The sequence below is a fragment of the Ictalurus furcatus genome, chromosome 16, assembly GCF_023375685.1.
Source record: "Ictalurus furcatus strain D&B chromosome 16, Billie_1.0, whole genome shotgun sequence".
Lineage (NCBI taxonomy): Eukaryota > Metazoa > Chordata > Actinopteri > Siluriformes > Ictaluridae > Ictalurus > Ictalurus furcatus.
This window is the reverse complement of record NC_071270.1, coordinates 22,356,868-22,382,086: the sequence shown is the minus strand read 5'-3', so window position 1 is coordinate 22,382,086 and position 25,219 is coordinate 22,356,868. Positions and strand designations below refer to the sequence as shown.

Here is a 25,219-nt window from a genome sequence, read left to right as displayed (position 1 = left end):
GTTTTTACTATTGTATATCATCATATTTTCATGTTTTGTAATAATATTCATAAAATTATAGCAAATAAATTAATGATGGAACACTATTTCATTAATATACTGTATTTTTAAAATTTGCTTTTTACACCTGACCAATGTAAGATGCAGATATAACAGAATTCCTTCTGACTTACCATTGTCACTGGGAGTGACATTATTCACAGTGAGTCCAATTGTATTAATTACATACTTATCCGATGGCTGTAATTTATTCCCATTCATGGTCCATCTTATGCCTTTATTCACTGGAGGATTGCAAGTCAGGATGAGATTTGTTTCAGGATATATATTGACATTGCCCTCATATAGTCCATCTTTCACTGAAATGAAGAGCCATGTACATCTCTAAAGTGTTTTTGCAGTTCCAGTTTACACATGTACAGCACAAAGTTACCAAAATAAAACTGGTGTGAAGAATGATAGGTTAATAAACAGGTTAACAGGTTGCGAAAAGGAAAAATAATAATAATAATAATAATAACAACAATATTCCCCTACCACTTTGACTGAATGCAGTTTCGCTCACATTAAATCCCTCTGAATGGAGATTGATAGCAAGCTGTTGGTTTGCTGATACCAAATTAAGGTTATCACTTGTTGTTTTAATAGTAAAGTCTGCCATCACACTTCCAGGCCTGTTAAAAATACAGCACATCATTCAATACATAACATTTTTAAACTGTTGATCAAACCTTTACAACCCCCTAGGTTTTGGATTAACAAAAATACTGATTAAAGTTTGGATCATGGGTCAGTTTGATTGGAAAAGTAAAAATAAATAAATAAATAATAACAACAACAGTGATAATAATAATAATAATAATAATAATAATAATAATAATAACAACAACAACAACAACATCACCTGAATCCAGTCACCTTCGCAGAGTTGGCCTGGTAGGTAGATACATTTCTGTAACTACCATCAATCTGAGGGGAAAAAATGGCAATTATATCATTATCAGGTCAACTCTGGTATCAAACTCAGTTTCCCAGAATGCACCACAGCCTACAAACATGGCCTCCTCTGGCTACACTTCCCAGAAAGCACAAACTCACATTCACAGTCATTAGACATCTGATCACACACCTGTTGCCAATCCCACCCAGCACATATATAGAACTTTCACACACACACAATGCGAAGTAAAGCACAGTGTTTAATCACCTGGCCTTACCAAGCTGTTCATTCTATGTATTGATATTCTGCTTTTGCTTTTGCTTGATACCTGGTTTTTGGATTTGCCCTGTTATTGTGGTTTGCTGATATTGCCTGGGTACTGTTTACATCTTTTTGCCTCACGATTTGGATTTGTTTGCGAGTTCTTTTAATAAATGCTAACTACATTTGCATCTGCTTCAGTCTACCTTTCATGACAGTCATATTTAATTTTAAGTGACAATAAAGGTACTATATGCCACAACAATACTACTACTACTACTACTACTACTACTACTACTAATAATAATAATAATAATAATATGCCCACATTATTATGCTCAAATTAAATCCCTCTGAATGCAGATTGATAATTGTTGAATAATAAAGCATATTATATTGTGTTACACTTACTGAACTTTCAATTCTTGTTTTATATTCTTGGTATTTTGCACTATGTTGATCAGTGAGTGCAAAGTCAAATTCTTCATTCATAGCCAGTGAGAAGCTTAATACATAAATGCCTGTTGAAAAGAAAAAAAAAGAACAAAAGTACATACATACAAAGTACATACATTATCATGGTACTGTATAAACTGCTAGGGTGATATCTTTGTAAAAAAAAAAAAAAAAGAAAGAAAGAAAGAAAAATAAACCAAGTACATTTAAAATGCATTAGGATTGACTTAGGAAAAAAACTAATTAAAATAATACCTGCGGATGTAGTGGATGTGGTTGTGGTGGATGTGGATTTGGTGGTTGTTGATGGTGTTGCAGTAGTTGTTGTTTTGACTATGGAAGTGGTAGGTGTATCAGTTTTGGTTAAGGTTGCAGTAGTTGTAGAGTTGGCTGTGTTTGTCCTAGGTGTATTTGTGTTGGCTGTTGTGGCAGCAGATGTTATGTAGGCTGGGGATGTGGTTGCTGTATTTGTGTTGGTTGTTGTTGCAGCAGTTGTTGTTGTTGTTGTTTCGGGTGTAGTTGTCTTGGTTGTCATTGCAGCAATTGTTGTATTTGCTGTGGATGTGGTGGTTGTAATTGTGTTGGCTGTTGTGGCAGCAGTTGTTATGTAGGCTGTGGGTGTGGTTGCTGTATTTGTGTTGGCTGTTGTTGCAGCAGTTGTTATGTAGGCTGTGGATGTGGTTGTTGTATTTGTGTTGGCTGTTGTTGCAGCAGTTGTTATGTAGGCTGGGGATGTGGTTGCTGTATTTGTGTTGGTTGTTGTTGCAGCAGTTGTTGTTGTTTCGGGTGTAGTTGTGTTGGTTGTCATTGCAGCAGTTGTCGTGTTGCTTGTGGATGTGGTGGTTGTAATTGTGTTGGCTGTTGTGGCAGCAGTTGTTATGTAGGCTGGGGATGTGGTTGCTGTATTTGTATTGGTTGATGTTGCAGCAGTTGTTGTTGTTGTTTCGGGTGTAGTTGTGTTGGTTGTCATTGCAGCAGTTGCTGTGTTGGCTGTGGAGGTTGTAATTGTGTTGGCCATTGTGGCAGCAACGGTGTAGGCTGGGGATGTGGTTGCGGTATTTGTGTTGGTTGTTGTTGCAGCAGTTGTTGTTGTTTCGGGTGTAGTTGTGTTGGTTGTCATTGCAGCAGTTGTCGTGTTGCTTGTGGATGTGGTTGCTGTATTTGTATTGGTTGTTGTTGCAGCAGTTGTTGTTGTTGTTTCGGGTGTAGTTGTGTTGGTTGTCATTGCAGCAGTTGCTGTGTTGGCTGTGGAGGTTGTAATTGTGTTGGCCATTGTGGCAGCAACGGTGTAGGCTGGGGATGTGGTTGCGGTATTTGTGTTGGTTGTTGTTGCAGCAGTTGTTGTTGTTTCGGGTGTAGTTGTGTTGGTTGTCATTGAGGCAGTTGTTGTGTTGGCTGTGGATGTGGTGGTTGTAATTGTGTTGGCTGTTGTGGCAGCAGTTGTTATGTAGGCTGTGGATATGGTTGCTGTATTTGTGTTGGCTGTTGTGGCAGCAGTCGTTACATAGGCTGTGGATGCGGTGGTTGTAATTGTGTTGGCTATTGTGGCAGCAGTTGTTATGTAGGTTGGGGATGTGGTTGCTATATTTGTGTTGGCTGTTGTTACAGCAGTTGTTGTTTCAGGTGTAGATGTGTTGGTTGTCATTGCAGCAGTTGTGTTGGCTGTGGATGTGGTGGGTGGAGTTGTGTTGCTTGTTGTTACAGCAGTTGTTGCGATGACTGTGATTTCAGCAGACTGTGTCAGTGGGGTGGGTAGAGGAGGTACTGTGGTGTTTAAACAAAGCAAGTGGGGAAAATGTTAATGAGTTCAAAACTCAGAACAGCAATTTTAATATCATGTAAAACACAAAGTGATAGAAGAAATAGTTCATTGTTACTAGAAGTTGTTTGATTCTTAAACCACAAATACATTAGAAACAATATCTGAGGAATCTATGTTTCAGTTCAAAACTATAATTAAAATGAACAGATTGTGGTATATCCTTATATAAGTTAAGGTAAATCCTTAACCTCACTTTAACATGTAAAAATTATATGAATTTAATGTGTCAAACAATCTTTTACAAAAGATCAATCCCCAAATACTGTGCACTTTTCACTGATACTGATCCTCACACCTACACTATATTCAGTATCATTCAAACGGCACACTGTGGAACAGAGAATCATGACAATTTATTTGGTACAATGTTTAAAGACAATCTCTAAAATGTTTTACCTGTGGGTGTGATAGCTGGACATGTAGAGTTATCTAAAAATTAAAACCAGAAGTACAATTTTAAAGTGCTAATAAATACAGTTTATTTACCATACTCTTACACTGAGAACAGTGTGATGAGAAAAATATCTTTAAATGTGTTGAATGCAATGCAGAGTTAAATATTTACAGCATATATTCATAGATTCATAGTTATTAGGCCTTACATTTAAATTTGGTCATTTTTTGTTGTTGAACAGGGTTTAAAATTTAACCACTAAAACACACACGGTTCAGAAAATGATAAAAAACTGACAAATGCATACTGATGAAGTATTAGAAGTCCATTCATCAGACATGTTTATTTTTCATATTACATATCATATATACTAGACAGCTCACTGATTGGTTGGCAGAAGTGTCCATCATTTGGAATAACATTGATGCAGCCACATGAGGCATTGTTGAGTTCATCACAAGACCCATATACTGTGCACTTTTCACATGGCCAGAAATACTGATCCTCACACCTGCACTGATATTCAGTACCATTCAGTCTACACACTGTGAAATAGAAAATCATGACAATGTTGTTGTTGTTGTTTTTGTTTGTTTGTTTTTGGTAAATATTGTAAAATATTGTCACTACATATCTATTACAATAGATCAAGACAATCTTTAATGCTATAACTCCTATGACAAAGGTCTAAAACAGTAACACGGTTTGAATGAGTTTCAGCAGACAGAGTAAAGTCAGTTACCTGTAGTGATGTGTATTTCAGTGATATTGATGTTAATATTTATTAAGGGTAAACTGAATGTCTCCAAAAGGTTCCTCAGTAGTTCCAACATTTTCATATCTACTGTGTCAGTCTCAATCTCGAACAGATATTCAGCTGAAGGAAAGGTGAAAAGAAATTCTGCATACAATACAATATTACTGTAGTCTAAATTGCAACATAAAAGGAAACAGGTGAGAATTCGCACATATCCTGGTAGTTAATGGAGTATGTTGGTTTTACCTGTCGGTGTTACATCAGGACATGCAGAGTTAGCTATAAAGTACAAATAACAGCATGATTACAAAGGACTAATAAATACAATTTATTTAACGTACTCTAACTTAATTGTGTATTGAGTATGATAGCTTCAGACAAGTTGAGTGGTATAAAAAGTTAAATATGTACAACTCTTTGTACCAATTCTTATTCTGTTGCCTTAATTTTACATTCGGTCAGTTTTTATTATATATTTGAACAGGTGTTTAAAAAATTACCGACAAGACAGTCATTGTTCAAAAAAGGACTAACAGTGACCGATGTATACTGATGAAGTATTTAAAGGCCATTCATCAGATATCCTTTTTTTCATGTTGCATATCATACATACTAGACAGTTCACTGATTGGTTGGCAGAAGTGTCCATCATATGGAAGAGCGTTGATGCAGACACACGAGGCATTGGTGAGTCCATCACAAGACCCATATACTGTGCACTTTTCACACGGCCAGAAATACTGATCCTCACACCTGCACTGATATTCAGTACCATTCAAACTGCACACTGTGGAAAAGAAAATCACGACAATGTTTTTTTTTTTTTTGGTAAATATTGTAAACTATTGTCACTACATATTGGTTACAGTGGATAAAGACAATCTTTAATGCTATAACTCATATAGCACAGGTCTAAAGCAGTAACAGGGTTTGACTGAGTTTCAGCAATCAGAGAAAAGTCAGTTACCTGTAGTGATGTGTATTTGAGTGATATTGATGTTACTATTTATTAAGGGTAAACTGAGTGTCTCCAAAAGGTTCCTCAGGAGTTTCAGGACTGTTATATCTACTGCGTCAATTTCGATATCAGTCAGATATTCAGCTGAGGGAAAGGGGAAAATAAATTTTACTTAAATATACTATGGTATTCTAGTCATAATAAAGGAACACAGGTGAGAATTTGCACATCTTCTGGTAGTTATTGTAGTATGAGGGGTTTACCTGTGGGTGCTATAGCTGGACATGTAGAGTTGTCTATAAAGTAAAACCAGCAGTGTGATTAAACGTTGTAATTAATACAGTTTATTTACGCTATTCTCCTTTATAGAACTGTGTATTGAGAATGATAGTTTCAGACAAGTTGAATGCTATACAAAGTTCTATTTCAACAGCAAACAAACTGATTTTAACAATTGTTATTCTGGTGCCTTAGTTTTACCTTTGGCCAGTTTTTATTTTTCATTTGAACAGGTCTTTTTAAAATTACAGCTAAGACACACATTGTTAAAAAAAATTATAATAATTAAAACTGACAATTGTACAGTGATGAAGTATTAAAAGTCCATTCATCAGACATGCTTATTTTTCAGATTACATATCATACATACTAGACAGCTCGCTGATTGGTTGGCAGAAGTGTCCATCATTTGGAACAGCATTGATGCAGCCACATGAGGCATTGTTGAGTTCATCACAAGACCCATATACTGTGCACTTTTCACATGGCCAGAAATACTGATCCTCACACCTGCACTGATATTCAGTACCATTCAGTCTACACACTGTGAAATAGAAAATCATGACAATGTTGTTGTTGTTTTTTTGTTTGTTTGTTTTTGGTAAATATTGTAAAATATTGTCACTACATATCTATTACAATAGATCAAGACAATCTTTAATGCTATAACTCCTATAACAAAGGTCTAAAACAGTAACACGGTTTGAATGAGTTTCAGCAGACAGAGTAAAGTCAGTTACCTGTAGTGACGTGTATTTCAGTGATATTGATGTTAATATTTATTAAGGGTAAACTGAATGTCTCCAAAAGGTTCGTCAGTAGTTCCAACATTTTCATATCTATTGTGTCAGTCTCAATCTCGAACAGATATTCAGCTGAAGGAAAGGTGAGAAGAAATTCTGCATACAATACAATATTACTGTAGTCTAAATTGCAACATAAAAGGAAACAGGTGAGAATTCGCACATATCCTGGTAGTTAATGGAGTATGTTGGTTTTACCTGTCGGTGTTACATCAGGACATGCAGAGTTAGCTATAAAGTACAAATAACAGCATGATTACAAAGGACTAATAAATACAATTTATTTAACGTACTCTAACTTAATTGTGTATTGAGTATGATAGCTTCAGACAAGTTGAGTGGTGTAAAAAGTTAAATATGTACAACTCTTTGTACCAATTCTTATTCTGTTGCCTTAATTTTACCTTTGGTCAGTTTTTATTATATATTTGAACAGGTGTTTAAAAAATTACCGATAAGACAGTCATTGTTCAAAAAAAGGACTAACAGTGACCGATGTATACTGATGAAGTATTGAAAGGCCATTCATCAGATATCCTTTTTTTCATGTTGCATATCATACATACTAGACAGCTCACTGATTGGTTGGCAGAAGTGTCCATCATATGGAAGAGCGTTGATGCAGACACACGAGGCATTGGTGAGTCCATCACAAGACCCATATACTGTGCACTTTTCACATGGCCAGAAATACTGATCCTCACACCTGCACTGATATTCAGTACCATTCAAACTGCACACTGTGGAAAAGAAAATCACGACAATGTTTTTTTTTTTTTTTGGTAAATATTGTAAACTATTGTCACTACATATTGGTTACAGTGGATAAAGACAATCTTTAATGCTATAACTCGTATAGCACAGGTCTAAAACAGTAACAGGGTTTGACTGAGTTTCAGCAGACAGAGAAAAGTCAGTTACCTGTAGTGATGTGTATTTCAGTGATATTGATGTTAATATTTATTAAGGGTAAACTGAATGTCTCCAAAAGGTTCCTCAGTAGTTCCAACATTTTCATATCTACTGTGTCAGTCTCAATCTCGAACAGATATTCAGCTGAGGGAAAGGTGAAAATAAATTTTACTTAAATATACTATGGTATTCTAGTCATAATAAAGGAACACAGGTGAGAATTTGCACATCTTCTGGTAGTTATTGTAGTATGTGGGTTTTACCTGTGGGTGCTATAGCTGGACATGTAGAGTTGTCTATAAAGTAAAACCAGCAGTGTGATTAAACGTTGTAATTAATACAGTTTATTTACCCTATTCTCCTTTATAGAACTGTGTACTGAGAATGATAGTTTCAGACAAGTTGAATGCTATACAAAGTTCTATTTCCACAGCAAACAAACTGATTTTAACAATTGTTATTCTGGTGCCTTAGTTTTACCTTTGGCCAGTTTTTATTTTTCATTTGAACAGGTCTTTTTAAAATTACAGCTAAGACACACATTGTTAAAAAATATATAATAATTAAAACTGACAAATGTACAGTGATGAAGTATTAAAAGTCCATTCATCAGACATGCTTATTTTTCTTATTGCTTATTTTCATCAGATATCCTTTTTTTCATGTTGCATATCATACATACTAGATAGCTCACTGATTGGTTGGCGGAAGTGTCCATCATTTGGAATAGCATTGATGCAGCCACATGAGGAATTGTTGAGTTCATCACAAGACCCATATACTGTGCACTTTTCACATGGCCAGAAATACTGATCCTCACACCTGCACTGATATTCAGTACCATTCAAACTGCACACTGTGGAAAAGAAAATCATGACAACGTTTTTTTTTTTTGGTAAATATTGTAAACTATTGTCACTACATATTGGTTACAGTGGAAAAAGACAATCTTTAATGCTATAACTCGTATAACACAGGTCTAAAACAGTAACAGGGTTTGACTGAGTTTCAGCAGACAGAGTAAAGTCAGTTACCTGTAGTGATGTGTATTTCAGTGATATTGATGTTACTATTTATTAAGGGTAAACTGAGTGTCTCCAAAAGGTTCCTCAGGAGTTCCAACATTTTCATATCTACTGTGTCAGTCTCAATCTCGAACAGATATTCAGCTGAAGGAAAGGTGAGAAGAAATTCTGCATACAATACAATATTACTGTAGTCTAAATTGCAACATAAAAGGAAACAGGTGAGAATTCGCACATATCCTGGTAGTTAATGGAGTATGTTGGTTTTACCTGTCGGTGTTACATCAGGACATGCAGAGTTAGCTATAAAGTACAAATAACAGCATGATTACAAAGGACTAATAAATACAATTTATTTAACGTACTCTAACTTAATTGTGTATTGAGTATGATAGCTTCAGACAAGTTGAGTGGTATAAAAAGTTAAATATGTACAACTCTTTGTACCAATTCTTATTCTGTTGCCTTAATTTTACATTCGGTCAGTTTTTATTATATATTTGAACAGGTGTTTAAAAAATTACCGACAAGACAGTCATTGTTCAAAAAAGGACTAACAGTGACCGATGTATACTGATGAAGTATTGAAAGGCCATTCATCAGATATCCTTTTTTTATGTTGCATATCATACATACTAGACAGCTCACTGATTGGTTGGCAGAAGTGTCCATCATATGGAAGAGCGTTGATGCAGACACACGAGGCATTGGTGAGTCCATCACAAGACCCATATACTGTGCACTTTTCACATGGCCAGAAATACTGATCCTCACACCTGCACTGATATTCAGTACCATTCAAACTGCACACTGTGGAAAAGAAAATCACGACAATGTTTTTTTTTTTTTTTGGTAAATATTGTAAACTATTGTCACTACATATTGGTTACAGTGGATAAAGACAATCTTTAATGCTATAACTCGTATAGCACAGGTCTAAAGCAGTAACAGGGTTTGACTGAGTTTCAGCAGTCAGAGAAAAGTCAGTTACCTGTAGTGATGTGTATTTGAGTGATATTGATGTTACTATTTATTAAGGGTAAACTGAGTGTCTCCAAAAGGTTCCTCAGGAGTTTCAGGACTGTTATATCTACTGCGTCAATTTCGATATCAGTCAGATATTCAGCTGAGGGAAAGGGGAAAATAATTTTTACTTAAATATACTATGGTATTCTAGTCATAATAAAGGAACACAGGTGAGAATTTGCACATCTTCCGGTAGTTATTGTAGTATGTGGGTTTTACCTGTGGGTGCTATAGCTGGACATGTAGAGTTGTCTATAAAGTAAAACCAGCAGTGTGATTAAACGTTGTAATTAATATAGTTTATTTACCCTATTCTCCTTTATAGAACTGTGTATTGAGAATGATAGTTTCAGACAAGTTGAATGCTATACAAAGTTCTATTTCCACAGCAAACAAACGGATTTTAACAATTGTTATTCTGGTGCCTTTGTTTTACCTTTGGCCAGTTTTTATTTTTGATTTGAACAGGTCTTTTTAAAATTACAGCTAAGACATACATTGTTAAAAAAAATTATAATAATTAAAACTGACAATTGTACAGTGATGAAGTATTAAAAGTCCATTCATCAGACATGCTTATTTTTCAGATTACATATCATACATACTAGACAGCTCGCTGATTGGTTGGCAGAAGTGTCCATCATTTGGAACAGCATTGATGCAGCCACATGAGGCATTGTTGAGTTCATCACAAGACCCATATACTGTGCACTTTTCACATGGCCAGAAATACTGATCCTCACACCTGCACTGATATTCAGTACCATTCAAAATGCACACTGTGGAAAAGAAAATCACGACAATGTTTTTTTTTTGGTAAATATTGTAAACTATTGTCACTACATATTGGTTACAGTGGATAAAGACAATCTTTAATGCTATAACTCGTATAACACAGGTCTAAAGCAGTAACAGGGTTTGACTGAGTTTCAGCAGACAGAGAAAAGTCAGTTACCTGTAGTGATGTGTATTTCAGTGATATTGATGTTACTATTTATTAAGGGTAAACTGAGTGTCTCCAAAAGGTTCCTCAGGAGTTTCAAGACTGTTATATCTACTGCGTCAATTTCGATATCAGTCAGATATTCAGCTGAGGGAAAGGGGAAAATAATTTTTACTTAAATATACTATGGTATTCTAGTCATAATAAAGGAACACAGGTGAGAATTTGCACATCTTCCGGTAGTTATTGTAGTATGTGGGTTTTACCTGTGGGTGCTATAGCTGGACATGTAGAGTTGTCTATAAAGTAAAACCAGCAGTGTGATTAAACGTTGTAATTAATACAGTTTATTTACCCTATTCTCCTTTATAGAACTGTGTATTGAGAATGATAGTTTCAGACAAGTTGAATGCTATACAAAGTTCTATTTCCACAGCAAACTAACTGATTTTAACAATTGTTATTCTGGTGCCTTAGTTTTACCTTTGGCCAGTTTTTATTTTTCATTTGAACAGGTCTTTTTAAAATTACAGCTAAGACACACATTGTTAAAAAAAAATTATAATAATTAAAACTGACAATTGTACAGTGATGAAGTATTAAAAGTCCATTCATCAGACATGCTTATTTTTCAGATTACATATCATACATACTAGACAGCTCGCTGATTGGTTGGCAGAAGTGTCCATCATTTGGAACAGCATTGATGCAGCCACATGAGGCATTGTTGAGTTCATCACAAGACCCATATACTGTGCACTTTTCACATGGCCAGAAATACTGATCCTCACACCTGCACTGATATTCAGTACCATTCAGTCTACACACTGTGAAATAGAAAATCATGACAATGTTGTTGTTGTTTTTTTGTTTGTTTGTTTTTGGTAAATATTGTAAAATATTGTCACTACATATCTATTACAATAGATCAAGACAATCTTTAATGCTATAACTCCTATAACAAAGGTCTAAAACAGTAACACGGTTTGAATGAGTTTCAGCAGACAGAGTAAAGTCAGTTACCTGTAGTGATGTGTATTTCAGTGATATTGATGTTAATATTTATTAAGGGTAAACTGAATGTCTCCAAAAGGTTCCTCAGTAGTTCCAACATTTTCATATCTATTGTGTCAGTCTCAATCTCGAACAGATATTCAGCTGAAGGAAAGGTGAAAAGAAATTCTGCATACAATACAATATTACTGTAGTCTAAATTGCAACATAAAAGGAAACAGGTGAGAATTCGCACATATCCTGGTAGTTAATGGAGTATGTTGGTTTTACCTGTCGGTGTTACATCAGGACATGCAGAGTTAGCTATAAAGTACAAATAACAGCATGATTACAAAGGACTAATAAATACAATTTATTTAACGTACTCTAACTTAATTGTGTATTGAGTATGATAGCTTCAGACAAGTTGAGTGGTACAAAAAGTTAAATATGTACAACTCTTTGTACCAATTCTTATTCTGTTGCCTTAATTTTACATTCGGTCAGTTTTTATCATATATTTGAACAGGTGTTTAAAAAATTACCGACAAGACAGTCATTGTTCAAAAAAGGACTAACAGTGACCGATGTATACTGATGAAGTATTGAAAGGCCATTCATCAGATATCCTTTTTTTCATGTTGCATATCATACATACTAGACAGCTCACTGATTGGTTGGCAGAAGTGTCCATCATATGGAAGAGCGTTGATGCAGACACACGAGGCATTGGTGAGTCCATCACAAGACCCATATACTGTGCACTTTTCACATGGCCAGAAATACTGATCCTCACACCTGCACTGATATTCAGTACCATTCAAACTGCACACTGTGGAAAAGAAAATCACGACAATGTTTTTTTTTTTTTTTGGTAAATATTGTAAACTATTGTCACTACATATTGGTTACAGTGGATAAAGACAATCTTTAATGCTATAACTCGTATAACACAGGTCTAAAGCAGTAACAGGGTTTGACTGAGTTTCAGCAGACAGAGAAAAGTCAGTTACCTGTAGTGATGTGTATTTGAGTGATATTGATGTTACTATTTATTAAGGGTAAACTGAGTGTCTCCAAAAGGTTCCTCAGGAGTTTCAGGACTGTTATATCTATTGCGTCAATTTCGATATCTGTCAGATATTCAGCTGAGGGAAAGGGGAAAATAAATTTTACTTAAATATACTATGGTATTCTAGTCATAATAAAGGAACACAGGTGAGAATTTGCACATCTTCCGGTAGTTATTGTAGTATGTGGGTTTTACCTGTGGGTGCTATAGCTGGACATGTAGAGTTGTCTATAAAGTAAAACCAGCAGTGTGATTAAACGTTGTAATTAATACAGTTTATTTACCCTATTCTAATTTAGAGAACTGTGTATTGAGATTGACAGCTTCAGACAAGTTGAATGCTATACAAAGTTCTATTTCCACAGCAAACAAACTGATTTTAACAATTGTTATTCTGGTGCCTTAGTTTTACCTTTGGCCAGTTTTTATTTTTGATTTGAACAGGTCTTTTTAAAATTACAGCTAAGACATACATTGTTAAAAAAAAATTATAATAATTAAAACTGACAATTGTACAGTGATGAAGTATTAAAAGTCCATTCATCAGACATGCTTATTTTTCAGATTACATATCATACATACTAGACAGCTCGCTGATTGGTTGGCAGAAGTGTCCATCATTTGGAACAGCATTGATGCAGCCACATGAGGCATTGTTGAGTTCATCACAAGACCCATATACTGTGCACTTTTCACATGGCCAGAAATACTGATCCTCACACCTGCACTGATATTCAGTACCATTCAATCTACACACTGTGAAATAGAAAATCATGACAATGTTGTTGTTGTTGTTTTTGTTTGTTTGTTTTTGGTAAATATTGTAAAATATTGTCACTACATATCTATTACAATAGATCAAGACAATCTTTAATGCTATAACTCCTATAACAAAGGTCTAAAACAGTAACACGGTTTGAATGAGTTTCAGCAGACAGAGTAAAGTCAGTTACCTGTAGTGATGTGTATTTCAGTGATATTGATGTTAATATTTATTAAGGGTAAATTGAATGTCTCCAAAAGGTTCCTCAGTAGTTCCAACATTTTCATATCTACTGTGTCAGTCTCAATCTCGAACAGATATTCAGCTGAAGGAAAGGTGAGAAGAAATTCTGCATACAATACAATATTACTGTAGTCTAAATTGCAACATAAAAGGAAACAGGTGAGAATTCGCACATATCCTGGTAGTTAATGGAGTATGTTGGTTTTACCTGCCGGTGTTACATCAGGGCATGCAGAGTTAGCTATAAAGTACAAATAACAGCATGATTACAAAGGACCAATAAATACAATTTATTTAACGTACTCTAACTTAATTGTGTATTGAGTATGATAGCTTCAGACAAGTTGAGTGGTATAAAAAGTTAAATATGTACAACTCTTTGTACCAATTCTTATTCTGTTGCCTTAATTTTACATTCGGTCAGTTTTTATTATATATTTGAACAGGTGTTTATAAAATTACTGAAAAGACAGTCATTGTTCAAAAAAGGACTAACAGTGACCGATGTATACTGATGAAGTATTGAAAGGCCATTCATCAGATATCCTTTTTTTATGTTGCATATCATACATACTAGACAGTTCACTGATTGGTTGGCAGAAGTGTCCATCATATGGAAGAGCGTTGATGCAGACACACGAGGCATTGGTGAGTCCATCACAAGACCCATATACTGTGCACGTTTCACACGGCCAGAAATACTGATCCTCACACCTGCACTGATATTCAGTACCATTCAAAATGCACACTGTGGAAAAGAAAATCACGACAATGTTTTTTTTTTTTTTTGGTAAATATTGTAAACTATTGTCACTACATATTGGTTACAGTGGATAAAGACAATCTTTAATGCTATAACTCGTATAGCACAGGTCTAAAGCAGTAACAGGGTTTGACTGAGTTTCAGCAGACAGAGAAAAGTCAGTTACCTGTAGTGATGTGTATTTGAGTGATATTGATGTTACTATTTATTAAGGGTAAACTGAGTGTCTCCAAAAGGTTCCTCAGGAGTTTCAGGACTGTTATATCTACTGCGTCAATTTCGATATCAGTCAGATATTCAGCTGAGGGAAAGGGGAAAATAAATTTTACTTAAATATACTATGGTATTCTAGTCATAATAAAGGAACACAGGTGAGAATTTGCACATCTTCTGGTAGTTATTGTAGTATGTGGGGTTTACCTGTGGGTGCTATAGCTGGACATGTAGAGTTGTCTATAAAGTAAAACCAGCAGTGTGATTAAACGTTGTAATTAATACAGTTTATTTACCCTATTCGCCTTTATAGAACTGTGTATTGAGAATGATAGTTTCAGACAAGTTGAATGCTATACAAAGTTCTATTTCCACAGCAAACAAACTGATTTTAACAATTGTTATTCTGGTGCCTTAGTTTTACCTTTGGCCAGTTTTTATTTTTCATTTGAACAGGTCTTTTTAAAATTACAGCTAAGACACACGTTGTTAAAAAAAATTATAATAATTAAAACTGACAATTGTACAGTGATGAAGTATTAAAAGTCCATTCATCAGACACGCTTATTTTTCAGATTACATATCATACATACTAGACAGCTCGCTGATTGGTTGGCAGAAGTGTCCATCATTTGGAATAGCATTGATGCAGCCACATGAGGCATTGTTGAGTTCATCACAAGACCCATATACTGTGCACTTTTCACATGGCCAGAAATACTGATCCTCACACCTGCACTGATATTCAGTACCATTCAGTCTACACACTGTGAAATAGAAAATCATGACAATGTTGTTGTTGTTTTTTTGTTTGTTTGTTTTTGGTAAATATTGTAAAATATTGTCACTACATATCTATTACAATAGATCAAGACAATCTTTAATGCTATAACTCCTATAAAAAAGGTCTAAAACAGTAACACGGTTTGAATGAGTTTCAGCAGACAGAGTAAAGTCAGTTACCTGTAGTGATGTGTATTTCAGTGATATTGATGTTAATATTTATTAAGGGTAAACTGAATGTCTCCAAAAGGTTCCTCAGTAGTTCCAACATTTTCATATCTATTGTGTCAGTCTCAATCTCGAACAGATATTCAGCTGAAGGAAAGGTGAAAAGAAATTCTGCATACAATACAATATTACTGTAGTCTAAATTGCAACATAAAAGGAAACAGGTGAGAATTCGCACATATCCTGGTAGTTAATGGAGTATGTTGGTTTTACCTGTCGGTGTTACATCAGGACATGCAGAGTTAGCTATAAAGTACAAATAACAGCATGATTACAAAGGACTAATAAATACAATTTATTTAACGTACTCTAACTTAATTGTGTATTGAGTATGATAGCTTCAGACAAGTTGGGTGGTGTAAAAAGTTAAATATGTACAACTCTTTGTACCAATTCTTATTCTGTTGCCTTAATTTTACCTTTGGTCAGTTTTTATTATATATTTGAACAGGTGTTTAAAAAATTACCGATAAGACAGTCATTGTTCAAAAAAAGGAATAACAGTGACCGATGTATACTGATGAAGTATTGAAAGGCCATTCATCAGATATCCTTTTTTTCATGTTGCATATCATACATACTAGACAGCTCACTGATTGGTTGGCAGAAGTGTCCATCATATGGAAGAGCGTTGATGCAGACACACGAGGCATTGGTGAGTCCATCACAAGACCCATATACTGTGCACTTTTCACATGGCCAGAAATACTGATCCTCACACCTGCACTGATATTCAGTACCATTCAAACTGCACACTGTGGAAAAGAAAATCACGACAACGTTTTTTTTTTTTGGTAAATATTGTAAACTATTGTCACTACATATTGGTTACAGTGGATAAAGACAATCTTTAATGCTATAACTCGTATAGCACAGGTCTAAAACAGTAACAGGGTTTGACTGAGTTTCAGCAGACAGAGAAAAGTCAGTTACCTGTAGTGATGTGTATTTGAGTGATATTGATGTTACTATTTATTAAGGGTAAACTGAGTGTCTCCAAAAGGTTCCTCAGGAGTTTCAGGACTGTTATATCTACTGCGTCAATTTCGATATCAGTCAGATATTCAGCTGAGGGAAAGGGGAAAATAAATTTTACTTAAATATACTATGGTATTCTAGTCATAATAAAGGAACACAGGTGAGAATTTGCACATCTTCTGGTAGTTATTGTAGTATGTGGGGTTTACCTGTGGGTGCTATAGCTGGACATGTAGAGTTGTCTATAAAGTAAAACCAGCAGTGTGATTAAACGTTGTAATTAATACAGTTTATTTACCCTATTCTAATTTAGAGAACTGTGTATTGAGATTGACAGCTTCAGACAAGTTGAATGCTATACAAAGTTCTATTTCCACAGCAAACAAACTGATTTTAACAATTGTTATTCTGGTGCCTTAGTTTTACCTTTGGCCAGTTTTTATTTTTCCTTTGAACAGGTCTTTTTAAAATTACAGCTAAGACACACATTGTTAAAAAAAAAAAAATTATAATAATTAAAACTGACAAATGTACAGTGATGAAGTATTAAAAGTCCATTCATCAGACATGCTTATTTTTCAGATTACATATCATACATACTAGACAGCTCGCTGATTGGTTGGCAGAAGTGTCCATCATTTGGAACAGCATTGATGCAGCCACATGAGGCATTGTTGAGTTCATCACAAGACCCATATACTGTGCACTTTTCACATGGCCAGAAATACTGATCCTCACACCTGCACTGATATTCAGTACCATTCAGTCTACACACTGTGAAATAGAAAATCATGACAACGTTGTTGTTGTTTTTTTTTGTATGTTTGTTTTTGGTAAATATTGTAAAATATTGTCACTACATATCTATTACAATAGATCAAGACAATCTTTAATGCTATAACTCCTATAACAAAGGTCTAAAACAGTAACACGGTTTGAATGAGTTTCAGCAGACAGAGTAAAGTCAGTTACCTGTAGTGATGTGTATTTCAGTGATATTGATGTTAATATTTATTAAGGGTAAACTGAATGTCTCCAAAAGGTTCCTCAGTAGTTCCAACATTTTCATATCTACTGTGTCAGTCTCAATCTCGAACAGATATTCAGCTGAAGGAAAGGTGAGAAGAAATTCTGCATACAATACAATATTACTGTAGTCTAAATTGCAACATAAAAGGAAACAGGTGAGAATTCGCACATATCCTGGTAGTTAATGGAGTATGTTGGTTTTACCTGTCGGTGTTACATCATGACATGCAGAGTTAGCTATAAAGTACAAATAACAGCATGATTACAAAGGACTAATAAATACAATTTATTTAACGTACTCTAACTTAATTGTGTACTGAGTATGATAGCTTCAGACAAGTTGAGTGGTACAAAAAGTTAAATATGTACAACTCTTTGTACCAATTCTTATCCTGTTGCCTTAATTTTACCTTTGGTCAGTTTTTATTATATATTTGAACAGGTGTTTAAAAAATTACCGATAAGACAGTCATTGTTCAAAAAAGGACTAACAGTGACCGATGTATACTGATGAAGTATTGAAAGGCCATTCATCAGATATCCTTTTTTTCATGTTGCATATCATACATACTAGACAGCTCACTGATTGGTTGGCAGAAGTGTCCATCATATGGAAGAGCGTTGATGCAGACACACGAGGCATTGGTGAGTCCATCACAAGACCCATATACTGTGCACTTTTCACATGGCCAGAAATACTGATCCTCACACCTGCACTGATATTCAGTACCATTCAAACTGCACACTGTGGAAAAGAAAATCACGACAATGTTTTTTTATTTTTGGTAAATATTGTAAACTATTGTCACTACATATTGGTTACAGTGGATAAAGACAATCTTTAATGCTATAACTCGTATAACACAGGTCTAAAACAGTAACAGGGTTTGACTGAGTTTCAGCAGACAGAGTAAAGTCAGTTACCTGTAGTGATGTGTATTTGAGTGATATTGATGTTACTATTTATTAAGGGTAAACTGAGTGTCTCCAAAAGGTTCCTCAGGAGTTTCAGGACTGTTATATCTACTGCGTCAATTTCGATATCTGTCAGATATTCAGCTGAGGGAAAGGGGAAAATAAATTTTACTTAAATATACTATGGTATTCTAGTCATAATAAAGGAACACAGGTGAGAATTTGCACATCTTCTGGTAGTTATTGTAGTATGAGGGGTTTTACCTGTGGGTGCTATAGCTGGACATGTAGAGTTGTCTATAAAGTAAAACCAGCAGTGTGATTAAACGTTGTAATTAATATAGTTTATTTACCCTATTCTCCTTTATAGAACTGTGTATTGAGAATGATAGCTTCAGACAAGTTGAATGCTATACAAAGTTCTATTTCCACAGCAAACAAACTGATTTTAACAATTGTTATTCTGGTGCCTTAGTTTTACCTTTGGCCAGTTTTTATTTTTCATTTGAACAGGTCTTTTTAAAATTACAGCTAAGACACACATTGTTAAAAAAAATTATAATAATTAAAACTGACAAATGTACAGTGATGAAGTATTAAAAGTCCATTCATCAGACATGCTTATTTTTCAGATTACATATCATACATACTAGACAGCTCACTGATTGGTTGGCAGAAGTGTCCATCATTTGGAACAGCATTGATGCAGCCACATGAGGCATTGTTGAGTTCATCACAAGACCCATATACTGTGCACTTTTCACATGGCCAGAAATACTGATCCTCACACCTGCACTGATATTCAGTACCATTCAGTCTACACACTGTGAAATAGAAAATCATGACAATGTTGTTGTTGTTTTTTTGTTTGTTTGTTTTTGGTAAATATTGTAAAATATTGTCACTACATATCTATTACAATAGATCAAGACAATCTTTAATGCTATAACTCCTATAACAAAGGTCTAAAACAGTAACACGGTTTGAATGAGTTTCAGCAGACAGAGTAAAGTCAGTTACCTGTAGTGATGTGTGTTTGAGTGATATTGATGTTACTATTTATTAAGGGTAAACTGAGTGTCTCCAAAAGGTTCCTCAGGAGTTTCAAGACTGTTATATCTACTGCGTCAATTTCGATATCAGTCAGATATTCAGCTGAGGGAAAGGGGAAAATAATTTTTACTTAAATATACTATGGTATTCTAGTCATAATAAAGGAACACAGGTGAGAATTTGCACATCTTCTGGTAGTTATTGTAGTATGTGGGTTTTACCTGTGGGTGCTATAGCTGGACATGTAGAGTTGTCTATAAAGTAAAACCAGCAGTGTGATTAAACGTTGTAATTAATATAGTTTATTTACCCTATTCTCCTTTATAGAACTGCGTATTGAGAATGATAGTTTCAGACAAGTTGAATGCTATACAAAGTTCTATTTCCACAGCAAACAAACGGATTTTAACAATTGTTATTCTGGTGCCTTAGTTTTACCTTTGGCCAGTTTTTATTTTTGATTTGAACAGGTCTTTTTAAAATTACAGCTAAGACATACATTGTTAAAAAAAATTATAATAATTAAAACTGACAATTGTACAGTGATGAAGTATTAAAAGTCCATTCATCAGACATGCTTATTTTTCAGATTACATATCATACATACTAGACAGCTCGCTGATTGGTTGGCAGAAGTGTCCATCATTTGGAACAGCATTGATGCAGCCACATGAGGCATTGTTGAGTTCATCACAAGACCCATATACTGTGCACTTTTCACATGGCCAGAAATACTGATCCTCACACCTGCACTGATATTCAGTACCATTCAAAATGCACACTGTGGAAAAGAAAATCACGACAATGTTTTTTTTTTTGGTAAATATTGTAAACTATTGTCACTACATATTGGTTACAGTGGATAAAGACAATCTTTAATGCTATAACTCGTATAGCACAGGTCTAAAGCAGTAACAGGGTTTGACTGAGTTTCAGCAGACAGAGAAAAGTCAGTTACCTGTAGTGATGTGTATTTCAGTGATATTGATGTTACTATTTATTAAGCGTAAACTGAGTGTCTCCAAAAGGTTCCTCAGGAGTTTCAGGACTGTTATGTCTATTGCGTCAATTTCGATATCAGTCAGATATTCAGCTGAGGGAAAGGGGAAAATAAATTTTACTTAAATATACTATGGTATTCTAGTCATAATAAAGGAACACAGGTGAGAATTTGCACATCTTCTGGTAGTTATTGTAGTATGTGGGGTTTACCTGTGGGTGCTATAGCTGGACATGTAGAGTTGTCTATAAAGTAAAACCAGCAGTGTGATTAAACGTTGTAATTAATACAGTTTATTTACCCTATTCTCCTTTATAGAACTGTGTATTGAGAATGATAGCTTCAGACAAGTTGAATGCTATACAAAGTTCTATTTCAACAGCAAACAAACTGATTTTAACAATTGTTATTCTGGTGCCTTAGTTTTACCTTTGGCCAGTTTTTATTTTTCATTTGAACAGGTCTTTTTAAAATTACAGCTAAGACACACATTGTTAAAAAAAATTATAATAATTAAAACTGACAAATGTACAGTGATGAAGTATTAAAAGTCCATTCATCAGACATGCTTATTTTTCAGATTACATATCATACATACTAGACAGCTCGCTGATTGGTTGGCAGAAGTGTCCATCATTTGGAACAGCATTGATGCAGCCACATGAGGCATTGTTGAGTTCATCACAAGACCCATATACTGTGCACTTTTCACATGGCCAGAAATACTGATCCTCACACCTGCACTGATATTCAGTACCATTCAAAATGCACACTGTGGAAAAGAAAATCACGACAATGTTTTTTTTTTTGGTAAATATTGTAAACTATTGTCACTACATATTGGTTACAGTGGATAAAGACAATCTTTAATGCTATAACTCGTATAGCACAGGTCTAAAGCAGTAACAGGGTTTGACTGAGTTTCAGCAGACAGAGAAAAGTCAGTTACCTGTAGTGATGTGTATTTCAGTGATATTGATGTTACTATTTATTAAGCGTAAACTGAGTGTCTCCAAAAGGTTCCTCAGGAGTTTCAGGACTGTTATGTCTATTGCGTCAATTTCGATATCAGTCAGATATTCAGCTGAGGGAAAGGGGAAAATAAATTTTACTTAAATATACTATGGTATTCTAGTCATAATAAAGGAACACAGGTGAGAATTTGCACATCTTCTGGTAGTTATTGTAGTATGTGGGGTTTACCTGTGGGTGCTATAGCTGGACATGTAGAGTTGTCTATAAAGTAAAACCAGCAGTGTGATTAAACGTTGTAATTAATACAGTTTATTTACCCTATTCTCCTTTATAGAACTGTGTATTGAGAATGATAGCTTCAGACAAGTTGAATGCTATACAAAGTTCTATTTCAACAGCAAACAAACTGATTTTAACAATTGTTATTCTGGTGCCTTAGTTTTACCTTTGGCCAGTTTTTATTTTTCATTTGAACAGGTCTTTTTAAAATTACAGCTAAGACACACATTGTTAAAAAAATTATAATAATTAAAACTGACAAATGTACAGTGATGAAGTATTAAAAGTCCATTCATCAGACATGCTTATTTTTCAGATTACATATCATACATACTAGACAGCTCACTGATTGGTTGGCAGAAGTGTCCATCATTTGGAATAGCATTGATGCAGCCACATGAGGCATTGTTGAGTTCATCACAAGACCCATATACTGTGCACTTTTCACATGGCCAGAAATTCTGATCCTCACACCTGCACTGATATTCAGTACCATTCAAACTGCACACTGTGAAATAGAAAATAATGACAATTTGTATACTTTTTTTTGCTAAATATTGTAAAATATTGTCACTACATATCTATTACACTAGATAAAGACAATCTTTAATGCTATAACTTCTATAACACAGGTCTAAAACAGTAACACGGGTTGACTGTGAGTTTCAGCAGTCTGCACAAAAACATACTGCACAATTCTCTTAGCAGATGTCTCTGACACTTATTTCTCCCAAATAGACTTCCACAAGTCCAATGGATCCCTGACTAGCCAGCCATACAGTAAATCAAACAGGGAAAATACTGTAGAAGGTGCCCCACCTTCTTATAAGCAAAGAGTAAGAATGGTAACCATTTGTCCCACTCCCATCCTTTATTGGCCACAAACTTCCAGATCATTGACCTGAGGGTCTGATTGAACTGTTCCACCAACCCATCAGTTTGTGGAAGGTAGGACATTGCTCTGAGTGCCTTGATACCAAACTGACAGCGGAGCTGTCTCACCAGTCTGGATGGGAAGTTTGTCCCCTGGTCCATGAAGATCTTCTCTAGAATACCCACTCTGGAAAACTGCTGGACCAGGGCACTTACTAATTTTGCAGTGGTTATGGAGCATGGTGGTATGGCCACAGGAAATCTATTGGCATAGTCACATATGACAAGGATGTAAGAGGTACACATTCAGACTGATGAAGAGGGAAAACATTTTGACAAACTGCACATGTCTTGCAGAAGGTTTGGATGTCAGTTTACATGGTTGGCCAGAAGAACCAGGTGCCCAACAGCAGATAGGTTTTTTGTTGTCGCAGGTGCCAAACAGGGGTTTCAGTATCACATCCTCCTTTTGTAACCTAACAATATCCTGAGGCACTTCCCAATCCACTGATAAATCCCTGGTGTCTTCTTTTGGCTAAGGGCACCCCATTAGCTTTTCAAGGAGCCCCCTGCAGCATGTTTTCCTAGGCCCCTTTATGGATTCAACTATCACATTATCTGACAGATGACAGATGGTGACTGCACCCCAATCAAATCCACAAGGTTGGAACAGCTCATCCAAGGATAACATAAGAAGGCAGGTTTGTTACCACAATAGATCTTAGCAAGTACTTCTGTCTTTGTATCTCTAGAATCAGCTCAGACTGAGGGTATTCTTTTTGATTTCCATGAACGCATTGGATGAATTTTGGATATCCATAGTTAATGGTGTTCAAAAGAGCATGGTATTCTTTAATTAGTGTAACAGCATTGAGTCTATCATGGCCATCAGAGTGTCCTCATTAACCGTCACAATCTGGTGGATAGGACCAGTCTGTTGTTTAGAAGGTAGCTTTGCAGCTTCCTCTCTTGGGCCATAGCAATATCCTGTCAGCTTAGACTTCTTAAGGGGACACATTGATGCCTTATTCCCAGGTTGTTGGCAGTAATAACATATAAGGCTTTTGCCCTTACCATCAAGTTTGCCTGTCTCCAACCTACTGCTCCAGGTACTTCCCATTGGGATGACATCTTTGGCCTCTCTGCTGGGATGGTAGGATAGTGCTGATGCTCGGGCTGGGCCACCCTAATTTGCATTGAAGTACTGTAGTACAAGTTTTTCCACTGGTAGAACTTGCAATAGCTGCTCTAAGATAGAAGTTCCCCAATCTGTTCCTTAGTTCATTGTTCTGGTCATATTTAATGCTGGTATAGCCCCCTCAGCCACTAGTTAGCCTCCGTTGGTGACTCCCTAGCAGATGTTGTTGTTGACCAGAAGCATTGTCTGTACATCGCAGGAGATATGTCCAATTTTTGTAACAGTGCCTCCTTGACGTCCCAGTAACTATTGAATCTGTCTTCATCCATTGACCTATACACTTCTAGCACTTTACCAGTCAGCAACAGCACCAGCTGGCAGGCTTACTGCTACTGGGCAATGCCATGTCTTGGCCATGCGTTAAAATTGCAGTAGAAAGTTTGTAACTGTAGTAGAAAGTTTATTTGTCTATTGATGGCTGACACTCACAATACAAAGGTGCTCACAATGTCACAATCAACCATCAGCTTAACACTATGTATTTGACAATGTGGGGTGATAAATAGAACAGTATTAATGAAAACAAAATTTGTATTTGAAGGAAAAGATATCTTACACATGTAAAAGATTCCCGTTTGCTCATTACTCACCAACATTAGTCACATTCCATGACATAAATATGCACAACATTAGATAACTTGCTATCCATGTTATTATTTGATCCATATTAAAACTAGACAATTTATGACAATACATTTATCATACTCACATAATTCTACATAATTCAAATTAACAATTTGAAACGTGCTTACATTTAGTATAGGCAACAAAATCATGTTTTGATGAGAAATTAAAGATTTTTCAGGTAAATTATACATAATATGGTCTCATATATCTGACATACCACATATTCCCTTTTTCAATGTACATCATATGAATCCTACTGTACATGTTCCTTCATTTAGGTTATCACATGCATCATAAGTAATACAGTTATAGTATGACCAAACATACTGATCCTCACAGATGCACTGATATTCAGATTCATTTGGCTGGCACACTGGTGAGAATAAAAAGCATTTCATGACTGAAATTATAAACATGTCCTTGTCAGCAGGAGTCTCCTTTCCCAGAGTTTTAACCTAGTACTGCACTTTCTGGTTACTTTCTGGTAATAAAGGCTATAAGGCCAACATATGCATGGCCTTGTGAAGTCTTGCTAACCTTTGCATTCATGTAAGTTATGAGCTATGCACACTATGATTGCTATTCCTGTGTTGTGACTCTTGTCTTGGCTTTTGACTACTTTTTGGATGTGCCAGCTGTTTAGCTATATCATGCCTTT

At 35.4% G+C, this 25,219-nt stretch overlaps 1 protein-coding gene across 1 annotated transcript; it reads right to left on the bottom strand.

Moving 5' to 3' along the window:
• Nucleotides 1-900: 900 nt before the first annotated feature.
• LOC128620069 (mucin-3A-like) lies at nt 901-23,754 on the bottom strand. The gene is made up of 16 exons (XM_053644720.1): nt 23,603-23,754; nt 22,850-22,998; nt 21,559-21,693; nt 20,568-20,702; nt 19,577-19,711; nt 18,566-18,700; nt 16,568-16,702; nt 14,577-14,711; nt 12,583-12,717; nt 10,589-10,723; nt 9,599-9,733; nt 8,617-8,751; nt 5,598-5,732; nt 1,913-3,421; nt 1,613-1,722; nt 901-969 (listed from the first exon to the last, which is right to left on the bottom strand). Exons 1-16 carry the CDS (start codon nt 23,752-23,754, stop codon nt 901-903), a joined length of 3,474 nt encoding a protein of 1,157 aa, XP_053500695.1.
• Between the last annotated feature and the right edge of the window lie 1,465 nt (nt 23,755-25,219).